Genomic DNA, 18525 nt, shown 5'->3' with positions numbered 1-18525 from the left:
GACAGCCATTAACAAAGCATAACCTAAGAAGAAGTGCTCGGTCTTACTCACAATTAAAAAAATTTAAGTTCAAACAACAGGGAAACGTGACATTTTACTCACTCTGTCGGCAAACGCTGGTTGATGACCTGTTCTTGCCTGGTGTGAAGTAGTGGACACTTTTCTATACTTGACAGAAGTGTAAATTGGCTCAGGCTTTCTAGAATGCAGTTGAATCAAAATTTAGATTACCCTCCAACCAGAATGACTCTTGCTAGGGTAATGGCAATAACTGCAAAGTGGGCCAAAATAATGTTGTCAAAGCATTTCTATTAGCAAGAACCCAGACGCAGCTAAACTGAGTAGGAGACAGTTTAAGACAATTATAGTAAGATAATGGTTCCACAGAACCTTGTTTTTAAAAGGTCTCTTCGTGCTGGGGTGTGTGTTGTGTGCATGTGCATGCACGTGCACGTGTGAGTATGTGTTTGCTATTTTAGCAAGTAGAGAAAGCAAGGTACAGAACAAGTTTGAGTTAAATTTTGAAAAAGGGAAGGAAGGGACAAGAAATGGGCAAATGCAAACACGTCCTTTGTTTTTCCTAGAAAGGCTTCCGGGAAACCCAGTACAGTAGCTGCCTTTGAGGAAAAATTAAGATATCTCTGGGCACCTGGGTGGCTCAGTCAGTTAAATGTCTGCCTTCAGCTCAGGTCATGATCTCAGGGTTCTGGGATTGAGCCCCGCATCAGGCTCCCTGCTGAGGCGGGAATTTGCTTCTCCCTCTGCCCCTCCCCACCGTTTGTGTTCTTTCTTGCTCTGTCTCTCAAATAAATAACATCTTTAAAAAAAAAAAAAAAAAATTAAGGTAACCGTTTTCACATACAGCTTGGATTTTCTGACCAGGCACGTGTACTACTTGTTGAAGGACAACAGGAATTCTTTGGGTGGAGGGTGATTTGCCATTTGTTATCTGTATGTTTTCTGCATTTAAAGCACTCCTGTAAGTAAATGAGAACTAAAGTCCTCCCTCATGTTGGTGGTTTGAATAATTCCTTAAATTCCCTAATGCCATTTTCAGATATACCTGAGTGCATCTTTCACACACTGTTCCTCCTTCTTCCTTATTCTTTTTACAAACATTCATATGCTTTGGTTTTTTCCTTAGAAAAACATTTAAATGTCAGGTGAAATTTTTGGAGTAAAATTTATTTTCATATAATAAGTATTTTACACACAAGGTTTGAGGGCACAAATTGAATGTGGAAACCTAGAATCGATGTGAGGCAAAGTGGGATTGGAACCTCAGGTGGGGTCAGGATCAGGATGAGACCAAGGCTGAGGGCAGACCAACCTGAATCTGATGCCCCACTCAGTCTTTCAGAGTACTTGTTCAGCCCCCATTTAAAGGAGAGGCTGGAGGTGGGGGTAGAGCACAGTCCCTCCCCATAGCCTAGTTCCTTAAACTTGTGAGGAGTCTGTGGGCACAGACAATTATGAGAGCCTCAATATTCAGATCCCCAATTTATATGCATCCTCTTTTTTCTAAAATGTCCTTGTAGGAGGCCCGAGTACCCTTTGGTCCCTCTGGGCTGTCCTAGGCCACACTGCCTCTCTGCCTACAGTTGTTCCCCCTGCTTACTAGAAGAAGGCACCCCTCACTGCCTTGACCCCTGCTCTGTGCCTTGACCCCAGGGTGTAAGGCTCGAAGCTGGAAGAGAGCCGTATAACATGGAGGTGTCAGGGGCTAAACGTCCATAAAGACATCATAATCTTCCACCTGCCAGAACCAAATCCATCTCTTTAAAAGGTGCATTTTGAAAATGTATCCAGGAATTTATGTCTAATAATTGCTTATCAATATGTATATTATATTTGTGTAATTTTTATCATTTATGCCCAGTCATAACTATAATGACCAGTTGGTCCAGAAAAAAATTGTAAACACTTATAGTGAGACTTAGAATCATGGGAAATTTTTTAAACTTTTAAATTTCCATTTATGAGCATATTAGTAAAGTAAAGTATGACAGTAATTGATACTTCCAAGCAAAAAAAGTACATTTTATTAGGATAAAATTCTTTGGGAAAAGAATTGTCCATGCTAGTGAAGCTTTCCTCTTGCTCAAGATTTCATGTTATCGTGTATTTGTCTAAAAAGCAAAGGGTCTGTAATGATGTTGGATATTAACATGGCTTGTATTACTTAATACATTTACCTAGGAGTCCTAATGCAGAACTGTTATACTTGCTTTGAGAGGGCTCATAGCTGTAAGTGCTTGCTGTGGACATGGCTAAATGATCTCTGAGGTCATCTCAGCTCCTGGCTTCCCCTGCTTCAGATATACACTACCTAACAGCAAAGCAGAGCCCTAATTCAAAGGCAGAATTTATTTACACATATCGTCATTGGGTAATGAAGCACTAACCAAAATTCTGTCTCATTTAAAAAAAATTTTTTTTTGAATTTACTTACTTTTTCTCAGTAAGTTCTATGCCCCATGTGGGGCTTGAGCTCACCACTCTGAGATCAAGAATTATATGCTTTACTGATTGAGCCAGCCAGGTGCACCTCCCTGTCTCATATTATTTTAAAAGAAAAACCGAGGGTCACCTGGGTGACTCAGTTGGTTAAGCATCTGACTCTCGATCTCAGCTCAGGTCTTAATCTCAGGGTCTTGAGTTCAAGCCCCGAATTGGGCTCCACACTGGGCACAGAGCCTACTTAAATAAAAATAAATAAATAAAATTTTAAAAGAAGAAAAAATCTAAAAGATTTTAAGTCTCTTTGGGCCTTTCTCTTCTGGAGACATAGATGTGATTCTCTAATTAATATCACCTTCTAAGAAAACGTGACTTTGGTGCTGATTTTGCTATTAAGATTCTGGAGGGACAGAAATGTCCTGCAGGCTTTGACTTGTTATATTTATCAAATACCTTCAAACAGGGCATTCTAGCTTGTCCTAGCCAGCTTGCACTAAAGGTAGTTTTACATCTGTGCATGTGCGGCTCCCAAGTGCCTGATCCATCAAGCGGGCAGGAGGCAGGGATGAGTGCTGTGGTCAAGGTTTCCCAGGGTCCTGAACAGCAAACCACGTAAAAGTATTCTCCTCTCCACTCCTTGTTTGTTAAAGTTAGAATCTGAGAAGGACATATCCAGGATAGAAGCCTAGTGGGAGAGCCTGTGCCAGCTGCCCCTCTCCTGTCCTCTCTTGCTGGCCCAGGGCTTTGTTGGGTGGTTGGCACTGCTGCTTGGGCCTCGCAAGTTCATGCGGCCCTGAGTCCAGCAACGATTCTTACTACACTGCCTGTTTATTCTCACTGTCCAGAGGTCTGAAGAAGCCCAGAAGGTCCTAGATATGAAAGGTCACCCACAGAGTGCTTTTCAAAAACTCAGATTAACTGGCAGGTCTTCAGTTTGCTTATTGAACTACTGACATTTCTAGGATATAGAATTTTTCTTATTTTTCTTTAATCTGACATTTAACTACCTGCTTTGTAAATAAGTAGAGCCTCACTTCACTGGGCCATTCCTATGTATCACAGGCAGAGAAAGCTTCTGGTGGGCCCTGCTCAAAAACAAAGTTCTTGAAGACATACTTAAGAATAAATCTCATGAATACCTCGCCTATCCCCTGACATTTTCACTGTTAAGTGACCAGAAATTGACAGTACATCAGCCAAAAGAAATCATTACTTATAGAAAATCAGTATATTATGTTTAATTTTCACTTGAATTGCTGCTTTTCAATTCAGGTTCCCATTTTATAGAGAAAACATGACTAAGAAATTTAGGTCATTGGACAGTTCTTAAATCGGGCTGTGCATCTTGAATGTAGAACTTTTGAAAGATACCTGTGCCCCACACCTAAAGAGTCAGATTCCCTAGATCTCAGGTGGGGCCCAGGCACCTACATTTAAACATCCCTTCCTACTGCTCCAAATCCCCCCACCTCTCATCCTCAGCCCCCAGCAAAATAGATCCCAAGCATGGTCAGGTGAGTGTCAGGAACAAATGCGGTCTGGGCCATAAATGAGGCAGGTAGTCTCTTTTGTTTTATAAAATGTGTTTTGTTTTATAAAATGAAATGCTGGATTGCATGGTCTGTGGAAAGGCCCAGAGATCTGCATTTTTGCCCCACACTGCTTCTAATGCAGGAGCCCTGAAGCCCATTTGGAGAAGTGCTCTGTGGGTCCTAGTTACTGCTCTCAGTTGCGATGGGAGGCATGGAGGAAAGGCGAGGTACTAGGAGCAGTTTCCTCTTCTGGATCAGATAGGAAGCTATGACTTGTCTAAATATGTGGGCAAGTCAGATGTACTTGAAGGTGAGAGGCAAACTAGGGAACATAAAACTGTTTGCAGAGGGCATTTTCAAAGAATCCGGCTTCTACTGGTGAGACCTTTGCAAAGAACTCTAGATGGTAAATATCCGAATGATGCGCTTTTCTTTCTTTTCAAATTGATTTACTCAATTCTGGATAATTTGGGGATTTAATTAAAAATAGGAGTCACTCAGGGTCCTGGAACCCAAGGATACCACAACCTTTTTAGCTGGCCTCTGGGCAGCCAGCCGTCCTGGAGCCAAGCACCTACAGAAGCCAGAGGGCTAGGTCCAAAAGCAGGTTTGGAGAAAGATAACAGCACCCAGAAATCAGTCAGAAAGAACAAGATAAGGACTTTAAGAGGATACCACAGGGCTAATTATAGCCCTCAAGGGCCTCAAATCAGGTTTGGGACCTTCCAGGCTGGGCCATCTGGGCCAGAGGCCATAGGTAAAGTCTTTGTTTCCTAGGATTGAGTATATTTAAACCACTTCCAGCATTAACTAATATCCTCTGAACTTCTCTTCCCTGCATCTGTGCTCTCAAGTGGTGGTAGGTAAATAAACATTTTTAAGGGAAAGTTAAAAGTTTCACAGTCTGGAATGAAGGTGCTAAAGCATTTGGCTATTGGCTATGTAATCACAGGCTGGTTTGCCAACATGTGGTTCAGAAGGAAATGAGCCCAGAGAAAGAATCCGCTTCCAAGAAACTTAGTGGCAGACGGTGCCAGAGCCTTGGTTCATGGGGAGGGATGGTCCATGGCCCAGGGCCCCAAACCAGGTACTGGCCTGGTAAACTCCAGGGCTTTGGGATGGCCCCTCTCAGCTGGCCTCTCCCTTTATCCTCTGTCGTCATCTTCCCACTACAACTCCCTGGGAGGCAGTGCCTACCACATATGGTCAGAGTGGGGCCCGAGTGGGACAGCATGAGTAGGACACAGTGTGACGTTCGGACAGGCAAGGACTGCCTTGTGCTTGGGTGCCATGTATCACCAGGTGAGCCAGGCAGTAATTCTGAGGAAAATGAGGCCATGAAACCAGATTAGGAGATGAGTCCCCATTCCACCTTTGCAGCAGGCCTGCCTACTTTCGAGCCCACAAGCAGCTGAGCAGCTGTGATAGTGGAGGGGAGGAAGGCTGGCCCGCAGCGGGTGGTCACAGGAGCCAGGCGCTTCTCCAAGCCTCTGTGCATGCAGTCACTTCTCTGAAGGGTTCCTGGCCTAGGGTCTGTTAGCCACTCACATGGGGTTTCTCGCCAGTCCCCGAAGGATACTTCTTCACAGGTGGTCAAGGCTTTAACAAATGCTGGCTCTGTGTGGCCACTCAATCCCCTCTCCCATTGCTTTTCCTCTTCCTTTCTGCTCTGGTAGGATGTACTTGCTCATGGAGTCCCAGGTCCCCCTGCCATTTTGTAACTGACCATCCCTACAGTTCCCGTTTGCCCTCAGCTTCACACACCTCACCTTCCGGGGGGTTGGGGTGGTGTAGCGCTGCCTCCGCTGTGAGGAGGGTGGCCACTTGTGTGCATTCCCCCGCTGCACTTGGGCCAGTGGATCTCTACCCCTGTGTTCCCTCATCTGGCACAGGGCCTGATGCCCAGCAGACTCTGAATAAATCTCTACCTCATCAAACTGAGTTTGTTGACTCATACATAGTTCAGAAGCTAATATATTAAGTAAATGACAAGTGATGTCCTTGGACAAGAAAAGAGGAATCTTAAAATAGGTTCTGTGGCAAAAATGGAAACAGTTAGGTCATATGCCTTTCTGGGATCACCAGGGAAGAGAATCCAAGCACTTTATAAGGTCCCCATATCTAGCCTTGATAAAGCTCAAATTCTATTTTTTTTTTTCCCCAAAAGACTGACTGTGGTTGATATCAGTAACAGTCATGGCTTCAGAAGATGGTAAAAAAAAAAAAAAAAAAAAAGCCCAAATCAAGCCAGATAGAATTCTACTTTGCAAAGTTCAGACTCTGGAACAGTCCTTTCCTTACCACTGATGTGGAGACATTTTTCCCCCTGCATTTTCTGTTGTCACTAGAGAAAAAAATGCTGTAGTGTACATAGAGTCAAACAGACATTAAAATAAGATGCTTCACTAAAACTCTAGAAAGCCTTTGATCATTTTTATCTTCCTAGTAAACAATCCGTAGAAATTGTTACTTATCTCATTCCCCTGGTTTTCTAAGCAAAATTTTAAATTTGTAAATCCTAATTATTTTTCCAGATGTAAGAAACATAGCCAAATCAGTACCAGATTTATTTTTACTTTGGAAATTACTGAATAGGCCATGAAACAGAATAAAATTTAGCATTTTCCTAGCCAGCACGTGAGTAAACCAGAAGTAGGGTGGGCAGAATGGACTTGGAAGTACAGTTCCTTTCTGCTCAGAAGGGCCTCGAGTTTACCGTGCTGTAGGAGGGACACCCTATGCTTTGGACCAGGATCACATTTGTCGTCAAAATGTGTCTGAATTTGTAAAGAAGAAAGTTCACCTTATAACAAATTATCTTAGAGATTTCAGAAGGCCTAAAACTATAGATGTATGTATACATAAGTTTTTTTTTTTAATTTCTGGCATAAATAACATACTGGGTTGTATTAATTTCAGGCATGCGATATAGTGATTCAAAAATTCTGTACATGACTCAGTGCTCCATCGTGAGAAGTGTACTCTTAATCCCTTTTACCTCTTTCTCGCATCAAAGCTATATATTTTAAGAGGAAAAACACATATTCTGATAAGATACTTAAAGTTCTAAGAGTTCTTATCTCAGACTCTGTACCGGAGTAATAGTTACATTACCTTGCAGGCCAGCAGTGTGGTAACAGGCTTTTCTTTCTAGGAAAATCCTGGGCTGTTATGAATGCAGCTATTTACCTTTTTTTTTTTTTAAAACCATATATTCTAGGATAGTAAAGATTATATTGTTGACTCACTGAGGTCAAAGATATTTGTCCGTGACCACCAGACTAGAAGCTTCTTAGGGACAAGATTACTCCAGACACAGAATTTACATTTGTTGAATGAGTAAGTCAGTAATTAAATGAACATCACTAGGGTCAAAGCTCCATCTCTTTGTGCCTTTCTCTATTACTAAATTCTAGTTTTTAACTTTGAAATTCTCTTTTGCGTGTTATATTTGGGATTCAGGAAACCATTATTGAGTACTTGCTATGTCAGGAAACCACAGACTTTTTTTTAACTTTTGTCTTTAATTACTAGTAAATTGCTAAAGTAGAAAATATTCAATGTAATAAGAAAATATTCAGTATAATAAGTGGTATTATTTTCCATTGATTTCTAGTGCTACAGAACCTCAGGGATATGGTTGAATATTGCATCATGCAATGAATACAAACCTAGGAGGTTAGGCTAAAAATACAGTGATTGGTAGACTAGAAATTTTAGACTTTAAATCCTTAAGAACAACACAGATTTGCCTCTGTCTTCTAAGAATTGAGTACAGAAAACAGGGGATGTTTGGATTTAGGAACTTTTTGAAATACTACCTAATTAATTAAAGGAAAATAACCCACATAAATAATGGCTCTAAGAACATAAATAGTAAATTATGCTGAATTCATATATGTCAAAATTAAAATACAGATATTAAAATTCAACAAATATTGAGTACATTCATTCTGTGGCCAATACACAAAAATATAAATCATCAGAAATTGCCTATATCATGTAATTGTCAAATGTTAGAGGAAAAATTATTGATCCTGTCCCAAACCCTGATTGTACAGATTAAGGAAAGGGTCACTAACTGTGATTGTTAGCTTCCAAGGTCCCCAGTGATCCCTGACTCCCAAGTATTTACACCCTTTTGAAGTCCCATCCCAATAGGATACTACAGAATGTTGGTATGTCTCTTCTGAGGCTAGGTCACTTAAAAAAAAATTGTGTGTGTGTGTGTGTATTTTTTTCATATATATATATATATATATGTATATATATATATATATATATATATGGCTTCTGTCATCTTCTTCTCCCTCTTGGGTCATTTACTCTCAGGAAACTGGCTGCCATGTTGTGAGGACACAACGTTGGAGGGGTCAAGAAAGTCTAACTGCTGGTTGACCCAAGAGTTGGACCTAGGCAGTCAGAGGCTCCTCCCTGTCCTTGAAATGTATGTTCTGACCACCATTCCCACACTAAGAGCCATTTCAGGGACAGAACCTTGAGTAGATGTTGAGACCCTCTGGATCGCATATGTGACTGAGCATCCTTGAGGTCTCTACATAAACTGTAAGATTCTGTTGGACAGATATGGAGATCTACTCGTCTTGTGACCACCCAAATCAAGCCTTCCATGTCCTTTTCCTTGATTGTTAAACCAGCCACCTACAAATCTGGAGTGGCTGGCCTCTTTCTTCAGTCTCTCCTTGTCCTTGATGTATGGGGCCCAGTTTCAGATTTTACCCAGAGAACCCCCAGGGTTGTGAACCAAACCTTAAGCAGCCAATGGATGGCCCGCATGACTAGAAGTATGACCTACTGCTGACAGCCAAGTGAGTGCACCATCTTGGAAACATTCTGTAGTCTGAGGGTTAGCAGACATTTTCTCTAGAGAATCAGGTAGTAAATAGTTACGGTGTGTAGGCCATAGAGTCTCGATCAAAACTCCTCGGTTCTGCTATTGTCGTGCAAAGGCAGCCATCGGCAATATGTGAATGAAAGAAAGAGGCTGTATTCCAGTTAGAACCATATTTATAAGCACAGGCTGTGGGCCGGGTTTGGCTTGTGGACCGTAGTTTGTCATCCCCAGCTCTTAGCCTCAGTCAGGCCTTCAGATGCCTCAGCCCCTTCCCTACCTCCTGACTGCACATTCGTGGGAGGCCCTGAGCCAGAACCACCCAGCTTCTTCCAGATTCCCAGCTGACAGCATGGAAATAAACGCATGTTGTTTTAAAGCCACAAGATTTTGGATTAATCTGTCCCACAGTAATAGATACTTAATGCACCAGAAATCCAAGAAAGGAGGCTGGTGACTATGAGGTAGTCATTATTGAGGCTAAGCAATAGGGGGATTCTTTACACTATTCTCTCTACTTTTGTGTAATAAGTTTAAAGAAAAAGAAAAAGAAAAAAAACTGGTAAGTGATTCATCTAAAATCACAAAGCCCATGCTGCATACCCAGGTTTCTGGCTCTGAAATCCTGCATTCTCTTGGCTTCTCCTTTCCGCATAAATAGCAACCAATAGAGCTGTAGCTATTTGCTCAAGTTTTCCCCTCAATTCTTGCTACCTGAGTACCTCCAACTTAACATGCAAGATAGTTCTTTGGCCTTTGATACCATTGCTCTTGTTGAGCTGTCCTGAAGGCCTTTCTGCTTCTTTATACCTCTTTATACCATGGACTACAGAATTAGTCATTCCTGGGGGATGGAGCCTCACTCAGAGATCTACAGAGTCCTACCTCAGTGTGGCCTGGAGTAGAACAAAGCTTGCTGTTTACATTCTTACTGAACAGTGCTGTCACCAGAGCACTTGCAAGTCCATTAACTGTAATTAATTCTTACATAGCCTATGAAGATTGGCTTGGCAAGTTTCACTCCAGGATTTTGTAGATGAGAAGACAGAGACTCCAAAAGTTTAAACAGTCAGACAGATAAAGGCAGCCAAGTCCAGAGTCTGGCTCCTGGCCCAGTGTTCTTTCGTCCTTCCTTTATTACTTCTTCTCATGCTTAAGGAGAAATGGACGGACACCCAGATGGCTCAGTCCATTAAGTGTCTGGCTCTTGATTTTGCTCAGGTCATGATCTCAGGGTCGTGGGATCAAGCTCTGAGTGGGGCTATGCACTCAGTGGAGAGTCTGCTTGAGATTCTTCTCTCTCCCTCTGCCTCTCCCTACTGCATTCTCTGTCTCTCTCTCTTTCTCTAAAACAATAAATAAACACATCTTTTTGAGGGGAAAGAAAAAGAAACAGGTAGAATTTGACATTAAATAACAATTCACTATATAAAAGAACCTACCACAATGGTTGGTACATAGTCGGTTCTAAAACAATGAGTTTAACTTTCCTTTAAAATCCCTTTGAAATTGGAAATCACCCTGAAAGGTTTTAACTGGTAATATAAATTACATAATGTATTGATAGGTAGGTACATGAGACAGATATTTGAAACAACTGGTCTTTTGATCCCTTGCATTGCATGTACTCACCTCCTCAGAGTGGTTGAATGGGTCTGGAAGAGAATGCTCCTGCAGTTCCCCAGGATAACCACAAAATAAGATTTAGTGTTGGATTTTGAATAACCAGATATCCTTGGTGATGCCACTTACAAGGAAGGTGGTAGGACAACAAAGAACAAAATACCAGTCCTGATGAAATGTCCTTGGATTATGAAATTTAGTTCAAAAGTCCATCACCTTCCCTTAGCTTTTTCCTTCCAAAAATCTGTTTAATATTGTATTTTAAGGTTTTTTTTTTAAAAAAACATTTTTATATTGGTGGCTGTCCTTTCAGATCAAGTATGCAATGCAGTTGTTGTCTACCAGGTAACTATGTTACCAGGGCTGTAACTTTAAATTCTTGATCTCCCCTACACGCCAATTTGGGGGAAAAAAAAAAAATCTCTTATTTGTTATTTGGAAAGTAAATGGATCTCAAGATTCTCTCCAGTTCTTCATTCAAGTTGCTTAAAGCAGTGTTCATGTGGGTAGATTTACAGGCTCTTTTGTTTGAATTGTCTTGGAAAAAAAAAAGAAATGAGAGGCGTTTATTTTTAATTTTCAAGTCTGGTTTTAGTCACAGGCACGAGAGAAAATGAACTGCCAAATGTCTGGGAAACAGCACCAACGCCTCTCCTTTCACATGTGATAAATATTGTTTTGATTAGAAGCAGAATAAAGCCAGGTTGCTTTTTTTGACTTCTTGGACTAATGAATTCACTTTTTTTTTTTTTATGTAAGTTGTAGAAAAACATTTCCAAAAACATCAGTCTGGGTTATTTAGACTTTATTCAGGATAGCTGTGCACAAATCATTTCTGTGAAAATGATGTGTGATTAAACAGTTACCATCAGTGAAACTCGCTAAGGAATTATCATCTTTATGTCTGTGCCAAACCATTGGCCTTAAATGAAGCATTTTGGTTCTCTGAAGGATATAAAATGTGCCTGGAGCAGGATGGGTAGTTTGCATCCTCTGGGTGTTAAGAGAATGGCTTTTGGAGTCAGGTATATCCCAGCTGCGCTACTAAGTAACCCTGGGCCCCAAACTTACTAAACATCTCTGGGCCTGAGCTCTGTGAAATGGGCATAATGATGGGAATAACCACACTGGGAGAATAAGTAGTGAGGTCCAGGCAGACAACTTATTCTGAGTCTATGGCTTTTCTACCATTTTCCACCACAGAGCAGATGGGTATAAATAACAGAATTCTCTGTTGGGTGCAATGAAGAACTTGACCATTGGGAGACAAAATACTCCTTTTTTTTTTTTTTCTTTTTTTAAGATTTTATTTATTTATTTGCCAGGCAGAGATCACAAGTAGGCAGAATAAGAGAGGTAGAAGCAGGCTCCTCGCTGAGCAGAGAGCCCGATGCGGGGCTCAATCCCAGGACCCTGAGACCATGACTCAAGCTGAAGGCAGAGGCTTAACCCACTAAGCCACCCAGGTGCCCCCAAAATACTCCTTTTTAATACTCCATCCTTGGAAATCTATGGTTTTAATTCTCCATCCTTGGAGATCTTGCAGAAGAGAAGGAACTTCTCTTGGAGATTTACCTACTTTCTCACTATCTTAGATACCCTCCAGCCTGTGATTCCTTAAAAATAGTTACTATCCAGCTGTATTTTAACCAAATAGGTTGTCTTGAAATCCTGATGAACCAAGACTAATTTGGATTTCAAACGAATACCTGGGAATAAAAACTGGTGTCAAGTCCCTGGGCAGTGCCCTTCCTTCAAAACTTGGGTTGGGGCTCTGTTGGATAGCTCTTCTTGGGCTCACACTTGCTCTTTCCATGACAGAATTCATAGAAACAGCGTTTCTATCTAGGAAGAATAGCGATGGAGTTCAGCCAGCCCTGGGGCTATATTCTGTAGAGTCTGTGTTCGTATTGTCAGTCATGCTTCTCTTTTCTTCTGCCTCCTCCTCCCCATTCTCCATCAACATCTCTTCCTTCTTTGTTTTCCTGTTTTTTGGGAAAGGAAAAGGTCTATATGCCCAGAGTGTCCATTCTTTGAATTTTATGTTATCCAAACACCCTCCTTTTAACCTTCCTTCTTTGTGCTTGGGTTACTATTTACAGTCTCTCTCTCTCTCTTTTTTATTTTCTGCTTCATTTCCTTTTAGTAAATTACCCTGCTCTCTCTTCCGTTTATCTTTGCAGATGCTCACACACCCCTCTTGCATTCTGCTGGTTCTATCTTCCAGTATTCAGAGCACTAGGTCTCAAACCCTCCTCTGGGATGGCCGCAGACCTCATGGTCTGTGCTCTGGGCCAGCATTCCTACTTAGGAAGCTGTGTGTTGAGGATGACTGCCCTCCTGAAGGCTGCCCTCTCTCCATGGGGAGCCTGGGGGTGGGGACCCTCAGAGCCCTCCCATCTCTGTGGGGAGGCAGTGCAGCCGACCCCTGTGGGGCCTGGGAGACTTGCAGGCCGCTTTCATGGTCACAGCAGGTGAGATGAGAATGGACCTCAGTCAGATCTTGCTGTCAGAGATGTAGCCCTAGCACCAGCAACTTGCTGTCCCCCGAAGAAAGTGGTCTACCTCTGCCAATGGTCATAATGAACTACCCATCCCACTACAAGTGGCTGTCTCAACGAGAACCAAGGAGTGCATACACTCTAGGAAAGAGAGCACTTCCGGTCCATCCTCTCCAGAAACCTCTCCACAGACTGGTGGGGGGGGGGGGCGTACAAAGGAGGGTGGGAGAAATAGGAAACAAAAGGCTGAGCAGCTGAGAGCTCTAACAGAAGGTCCCTCCTGCTGGGGCCTGAGTGCAGGCTTTGTTTGTGGCTCTGCTGTAGGAAGCTCTTGCTTCAGATGTAGTGCAGGTCATTCTCATTGTGCCAATGGCAGGGAATAAAGATGATTGTTGGCCATTTGTATGGTCCTTTCATTTGGTCAGAAAGAGTACTCTAACTGACGCCCTGAGGTCTAGACAGCACTAGCTTTCAGATGAGCTGCTGACTCAGCAGTGCTGGAGAGCCCTCTGGAATGGGAACAGTGACTACAGGAAGTCGGGGGAGGCTCCCAAGCAGCCAACCCAGCACAGGCACATTGGCTGTGTCCTGGGCCACCGCCAGTATGATACCTGCGACACTGGAGACCACCTGGCATCTTTTTTTTTTTTTTTTTTTTAAGATTTATGTATTTGTTTTAGCGCACATGTGTGTGGGGGAGGGGCAGAGGAAGAGGAAAAGTGAGAGAAGCAGACACCTGGCTCAGCTTGAATCCGACACAGGGCCATTATGGGGTGATCTCACGATCTTGAGACCATGACCTGAGCCAAAATCAGGAGTTGGACATCCACCTGATTTAGCTACCTAGCCACCCCTAGACCATCAGGCATCTTGACAGTCATCTCTGGTTGCCTCCTTTTCCATATTCTCTTAAAATAAGATGCATCTCCATTTCTGATCTCCTACCTGTCTAAAGCTCCATGTCACCCAGCACCCCCTTGGCTCCCTTAGATCCCCTTTCAAACCACCAGCCCTTGGTTGAGGGTGGTTAAGTGGAAAGGAGTTGTTCTCGTCGTGGGAGGGTGGAGTGGGTTTTGATTTTCACTTACATTTGATTGTAGGAGCTGGCTGTTTTTCATCCTTGGCCTCAGGAGTCCATCACATGTCAGATTGTGTCAGTTGGATATCCCAATTATTTGGAATTGTTTGTTAAAAATACAAACATACTTACCTACATATAAATATATATGTCTTCTCTCTCAGGAACTTGGGCTTATCCTGTCTACAGACACAGGGTATCCAAATCAAACGGGTTAGCTGGCAAAAGAAAAAAACTAAGTTCTTGTGAGTTAATTGTGTCTTAACACAGTAGCAGTCTCAGAGTGAAATGGTTGGTTAGCACATACCCTTGAAGTTAATTTTTCTGGGAAACAAGAACTCCAAGACACAGTTGTTCCTGAGCTCCAAAATACAGACTTGAGGCATCTTTAAATGGTCCTCCATTAGACTTGAAACCATCTGCTTGTTTGCAACGAAAGTATATATTTTCCACTGTTCTGAGCTCTGTGACGATGGCATCACTCCAGAGAGAGAAGCAGCATAAATGGGGCCCTGTGGAAGCGCTCTTGCCAGCCTGCTCTGCAAGGCACTTCAAGTTCATTTCCATTGATTTGATTAGGGAACAGAGAACCAATGAAAAATGTAATGCCTTTTCGAAATTAAGCTCCCCTTCTCTAATACCATCCTGCGCTTTCAAAGGATCAAATCTCTCTCAGTCTGCCTTCATCGAGTTTCCTTTTGCACTTGGACTCTCAACAGCTCTAAGATCGTGGTCAGAATCAGTACGATCTACTTTTGAAGGGGTACAAATTAAACGGGAAGGTGAGTTTCTCTGACAGGAAAGTCCCTGGACTATGGTGGTATTAAGTGCAGCCACAGAGTGGGCTGTGGCTCTCTCTGCTTGTTGAGTAGGCGGCATTGAAGTGGGATTAACATTTTAGTCCTACCTTCAGGGTTCTAAAAGCACCTCCCCACAGTGTCACTACTTTTCAGCAGACCGGAGAACTTAAACACCTGTTGCCTAAGGCTGTAGACATAATGTTGAGGTCATAATTTGGTTTCAGTGCACACACCAGCTGAGGGATCTCGTCACGCTCGTGTTCTGGAACTTTTTGTGCGGGTAAATCAGTGAGAAAGGTGTTAGCATCTGTTGCCATGTTACCAGAATGGCATCATATATTTGAGAGTCATCCAAGAAGAGTTACTTTTCAGATTACTTGGAGTCATGGCCTCTACCTGGAAATGTTCACAGAAAGCCTCTTTTTCACAAATATAGCACCGCTGTATTCAGAGTATATTTTCTCATGCAACTAAATGCAGTTGGCAGTCATGGATTTTATGAGTGTTCAGCTAGATGAAGTAAGTGGGACAGAATGGGTTTGGGAGCATTACCTTCTTGCCAGTTATATAAATGGCACTCTGCTTGAAAAGGCACATCAGTGTTTTCTTATGGTTCCAAGAGCACCTCAAAGTGGTTTACTATGCTGCAGGCTTGGAATGTCTGTCTGTCTGTCTTTCTTTCTTTCTTTCTTTCCTTTCTCTCAAGAAAATATAAATAGAAGAAGACTCACAATATTGTAGTCATAAAAGGTTCTTTTACAATCTAGGTAATGGAATCCGAATACTCTTGCTGCAGAATCAGATATGAGCCAAGCAAGAAAAGTTTAATATTTTTAAACTACGTTTTTTAAATGACAATAATAGGATATGTTTAAAATTACTTAGAGAAAAAGTTGTTTTGCAGCACTTTTTTTTTTTTAAGATTTTATTTATTTATTTGACAGACAGAAATCACAAGAAGGCAGAGAGGCAGGCAGAGATAGAGAGGAGAAAGCAGGCTCCCTGCTGAGCAGAGAGCCTGATGTGGGGCTCAATCCCAGGACCCTGAGATCATGACCTGAGCCGAAGGCAGAGGCTTTAACCCACTGAGCCACCCAGGTGCCCCTTGCAACACTTTCTTGAGTAAACTACAATTTAAAAACAACTTGTGTAACATTCTTATTCCCTTATTTCACCTTTCTCTCAGCTTCTGTTAAATATGGTAGATTTTGTGAGGGAGGAGAAAGCTAGATAATCTCATGTAACATTAATACATTTTATTGTTCATTTTCAAAGCCATTAGCATGGTAGAAACAATCCCAACTTCTCATTTAACACAAATGAAGGACTCACATCACTCTCTTCCTTCTTCTAGTTTCCCTTTTAAAGGATGGGTCTTCAGGAATTATATGCTGAAAAAAGAGGATATTATTCAAATGTAATATGAAAAAACAAACTCCCCTTGAAACACTTGAGAGACAGTCAGCCTTTATACTGTTTTTTTTTCATCCAGTATTTTGTTAACACATTAACCCCAAGTGTGAAATACAAATTAGATGGGTTAGCTGCTTTTTATCTTACTTACTCATAGTTGAGTAATGTAATATGCACATGCTTTTGAATGTTTTTTGTTGTTGTAATGACTCTTTTATTGTATATTAAAATTAACTGGTAAAATTCACTCCAGTTCCCTGGGCTAATTAATGATAAGTAATGCAAACTGCATTTTATATCTGGGAAAGATGATTTTGAAAGATACAGGCACTCGGCTATAGAGGTAGTAAGAATAGTATGTACTTCCTTTCTTCCCCAAAGGCTGTGGCTCCACAGACTCCTCCATTTCCCATACCTTTTCTGTGGGTGTGGCGGTGGTGGTGATGTGGGCTTCGGATCACCCTCAAACGGTCCTGTTGAAGGCAGCTCGAAAGCAAGAGAAAATTAGTGGACAGACACTATAACTTGTCAAAGTATCTAGAGCTACAAAGCTGTTACACTGATCTCAGTACCTAGACTCCTCAGCCAAAATGTAAAGGTGAAAAGTCATGAGGAGAGGGACCCAGTCCTGGCCTCCCTCCGCGGTGCCCCCTGCAGGTCACACCATTCACGCCTTCACTCAGCAGACACTTCATGTGCCTTCTGTGTTTCATAAACAGGACTGTAAATAGAACATAGGGCGGTATGGAAGGAGCAGATTTGGAAGTGATATATATTTGGTGAAATTGTAAGTGCTGATTATAATTCTTCAGTTGCCAGACTCTTAAATTATACCTTTGAATTCCTCAAAGGAGCAAGCACTAAGTTGAAAATCAAACCCATTTTCAAAATCACAGTATATCCTGCTGGTTTCCCTTATGTCTCTATTTTCATTTGGTACTTTAAAAAGCACAGAAATTATCATTCTCCGGAGTATAATAATAGAGCTTAAGCCTCTACCAAATAACTAATAGATGAACTATGTTAATAAATCAGTGTTTAGATGAACTAAGATTCTTTTACATTATCTGAGAAGTAACAGGTCATTAAGTAACAAGCTGTGTTTTTAGGTTTCCCTTGCTGGGGTTAGGAATTCAGGTCCCTGACTTGTCCTTTTCAATGGTATCAGTCCTTGTGTAGTAAAACTTTTCCTTTAATCGGCAGTATGTCAAGGAATCAGTTAAGGGGCTCTTACCCTCTCTTCCAGGACAGCTCCTACAGCTTCTGACTGCCATCGGTCTCTCCACTGTCCCATCCACTTGCCCTTTTGCTACCACAGCTTGCTCTCCCAATTCCGAATGTAAGTCTATTGGAGGGATGCCAGGGTGGCTCAGCCAGTTAGGTGTCTGCCTTCTGCTTAGGTTAGGATCTGCAGGTCCTGGGATCAAGTCCTGTGGCTGGCTCCCTGCTCAGCGATAAGCCTGCCTATCCCTCTGCCTGCTGCTCACCCTGCTTGTGTGCGCTCTCCTCTCTCTCTCTCTCTGACAAATAAATTAATTAAATTAAATAAAAAACTCTATGGTATGCTTCTGCTCAAAATCCTTTAGCCTCTCCAAATTCCAGAAAAACCCCGGCCCACCCCCATGGCTGTTTCCAGCCTCATCTCCCTGGCCAGATCCTCTCTCTGACCACATGGAAGTAACCAGGTTCCTGGGTCACCCCAGATGGTTTTGCCTCTGCACACTCTTCTCATTCTGCTGGCTCCCTTCTTTCTGTCCAGCTTGTCTTCCTGGAAATGTTCCCGTCCTCGCTTAAGCCTCCTGGGTCACCACCACAGTGAAGCCCTCCTTTGTACTACCTGTGGTCACAGTTTACTTATTTGTGTCCTTGAATAGCCACAGCCAGCATGTGGCTTCTGTTTCCTTAGTACCTAGCTTGTGGCAGATATGCGTGGAAGAGCGACCTTGCACCCGTTGACTGGCAATTCCATCTTTGTGTGTTCCCAGAGAAGGTGGGGGTACAGTGCTCCTCGAGGCAGCTGCCTTCACCTAACAGGATCCTGAGGGACAGGCCCTGTCCCTGGGCGTCCAAGAAGCGCAGGGAGAAAAGTATTCACTTTGGGGTTAGAACACCCGCAGTCCGTCAGGCAGTTTCCTTGAGGTCAAGGGACCTTATGCAGCATTCTAGGATTTATGAATCTGAGGCATGGGTTCTGGTCTGTTCTCTAGCGCAGAGAAGCCATGCAAGCCTGGGCTTGCTTCAGGGCCCTCCTGGCTAAACTTGAGGA

At 42.5% G+C, this 18525-nt stretch overlaps 1 protein-coding gene across 6 annotated transcripts in view; it reads left to right on the top strand.

Annotated features, from left to right (window-relative positions):
* ANO10 (anoctamin 10) overlaps positions 1-18525 on the top strand; it is a 237145-nt gene that overhangs the window by 186531 nt on the left and 32089 nt on the right. For 2 of the 6 annotated variants that reach the window (XR_004277434.1, XM_032307692.1), the window contains one exon: positions 17506-17598. The exons of the other annotated variants lie outside the window; for them this stretch is intronic. Coding sequence is in view for 1 of the 2 variants with exons in the window: in XM_032307692.1 (XP_032163583.1) it covers positions 17506-17526 (21 nt within the window). In the remaining variant the exon portion in view is untranslated. Of the gene's footprint in view, positions 1-17505; positions 17599-18525 lie in introns of those variants that run through there. 6 annotated transcript variants of the gene reach the window in all.

This window comes from Mustela erminea, chromosome 1, assembly GCF_009829155.1.
Source record: "Mustela erminea isolate mMusErm1 chromosome 1, mMusErm1.Pri, whole genome shotgun sequence".
NCBI classification, from domain to species: Eukaryota; Metazoa; Chordata; class Mammalia; order Carnivora; family Mustelidae; genus Mustela; species Mustela erminea.
The sequence above is the reverse complement of the archived record's forward strand: the minus strand, read 5'-3'. Positions and strand labels throughout refer to the sequence as shown.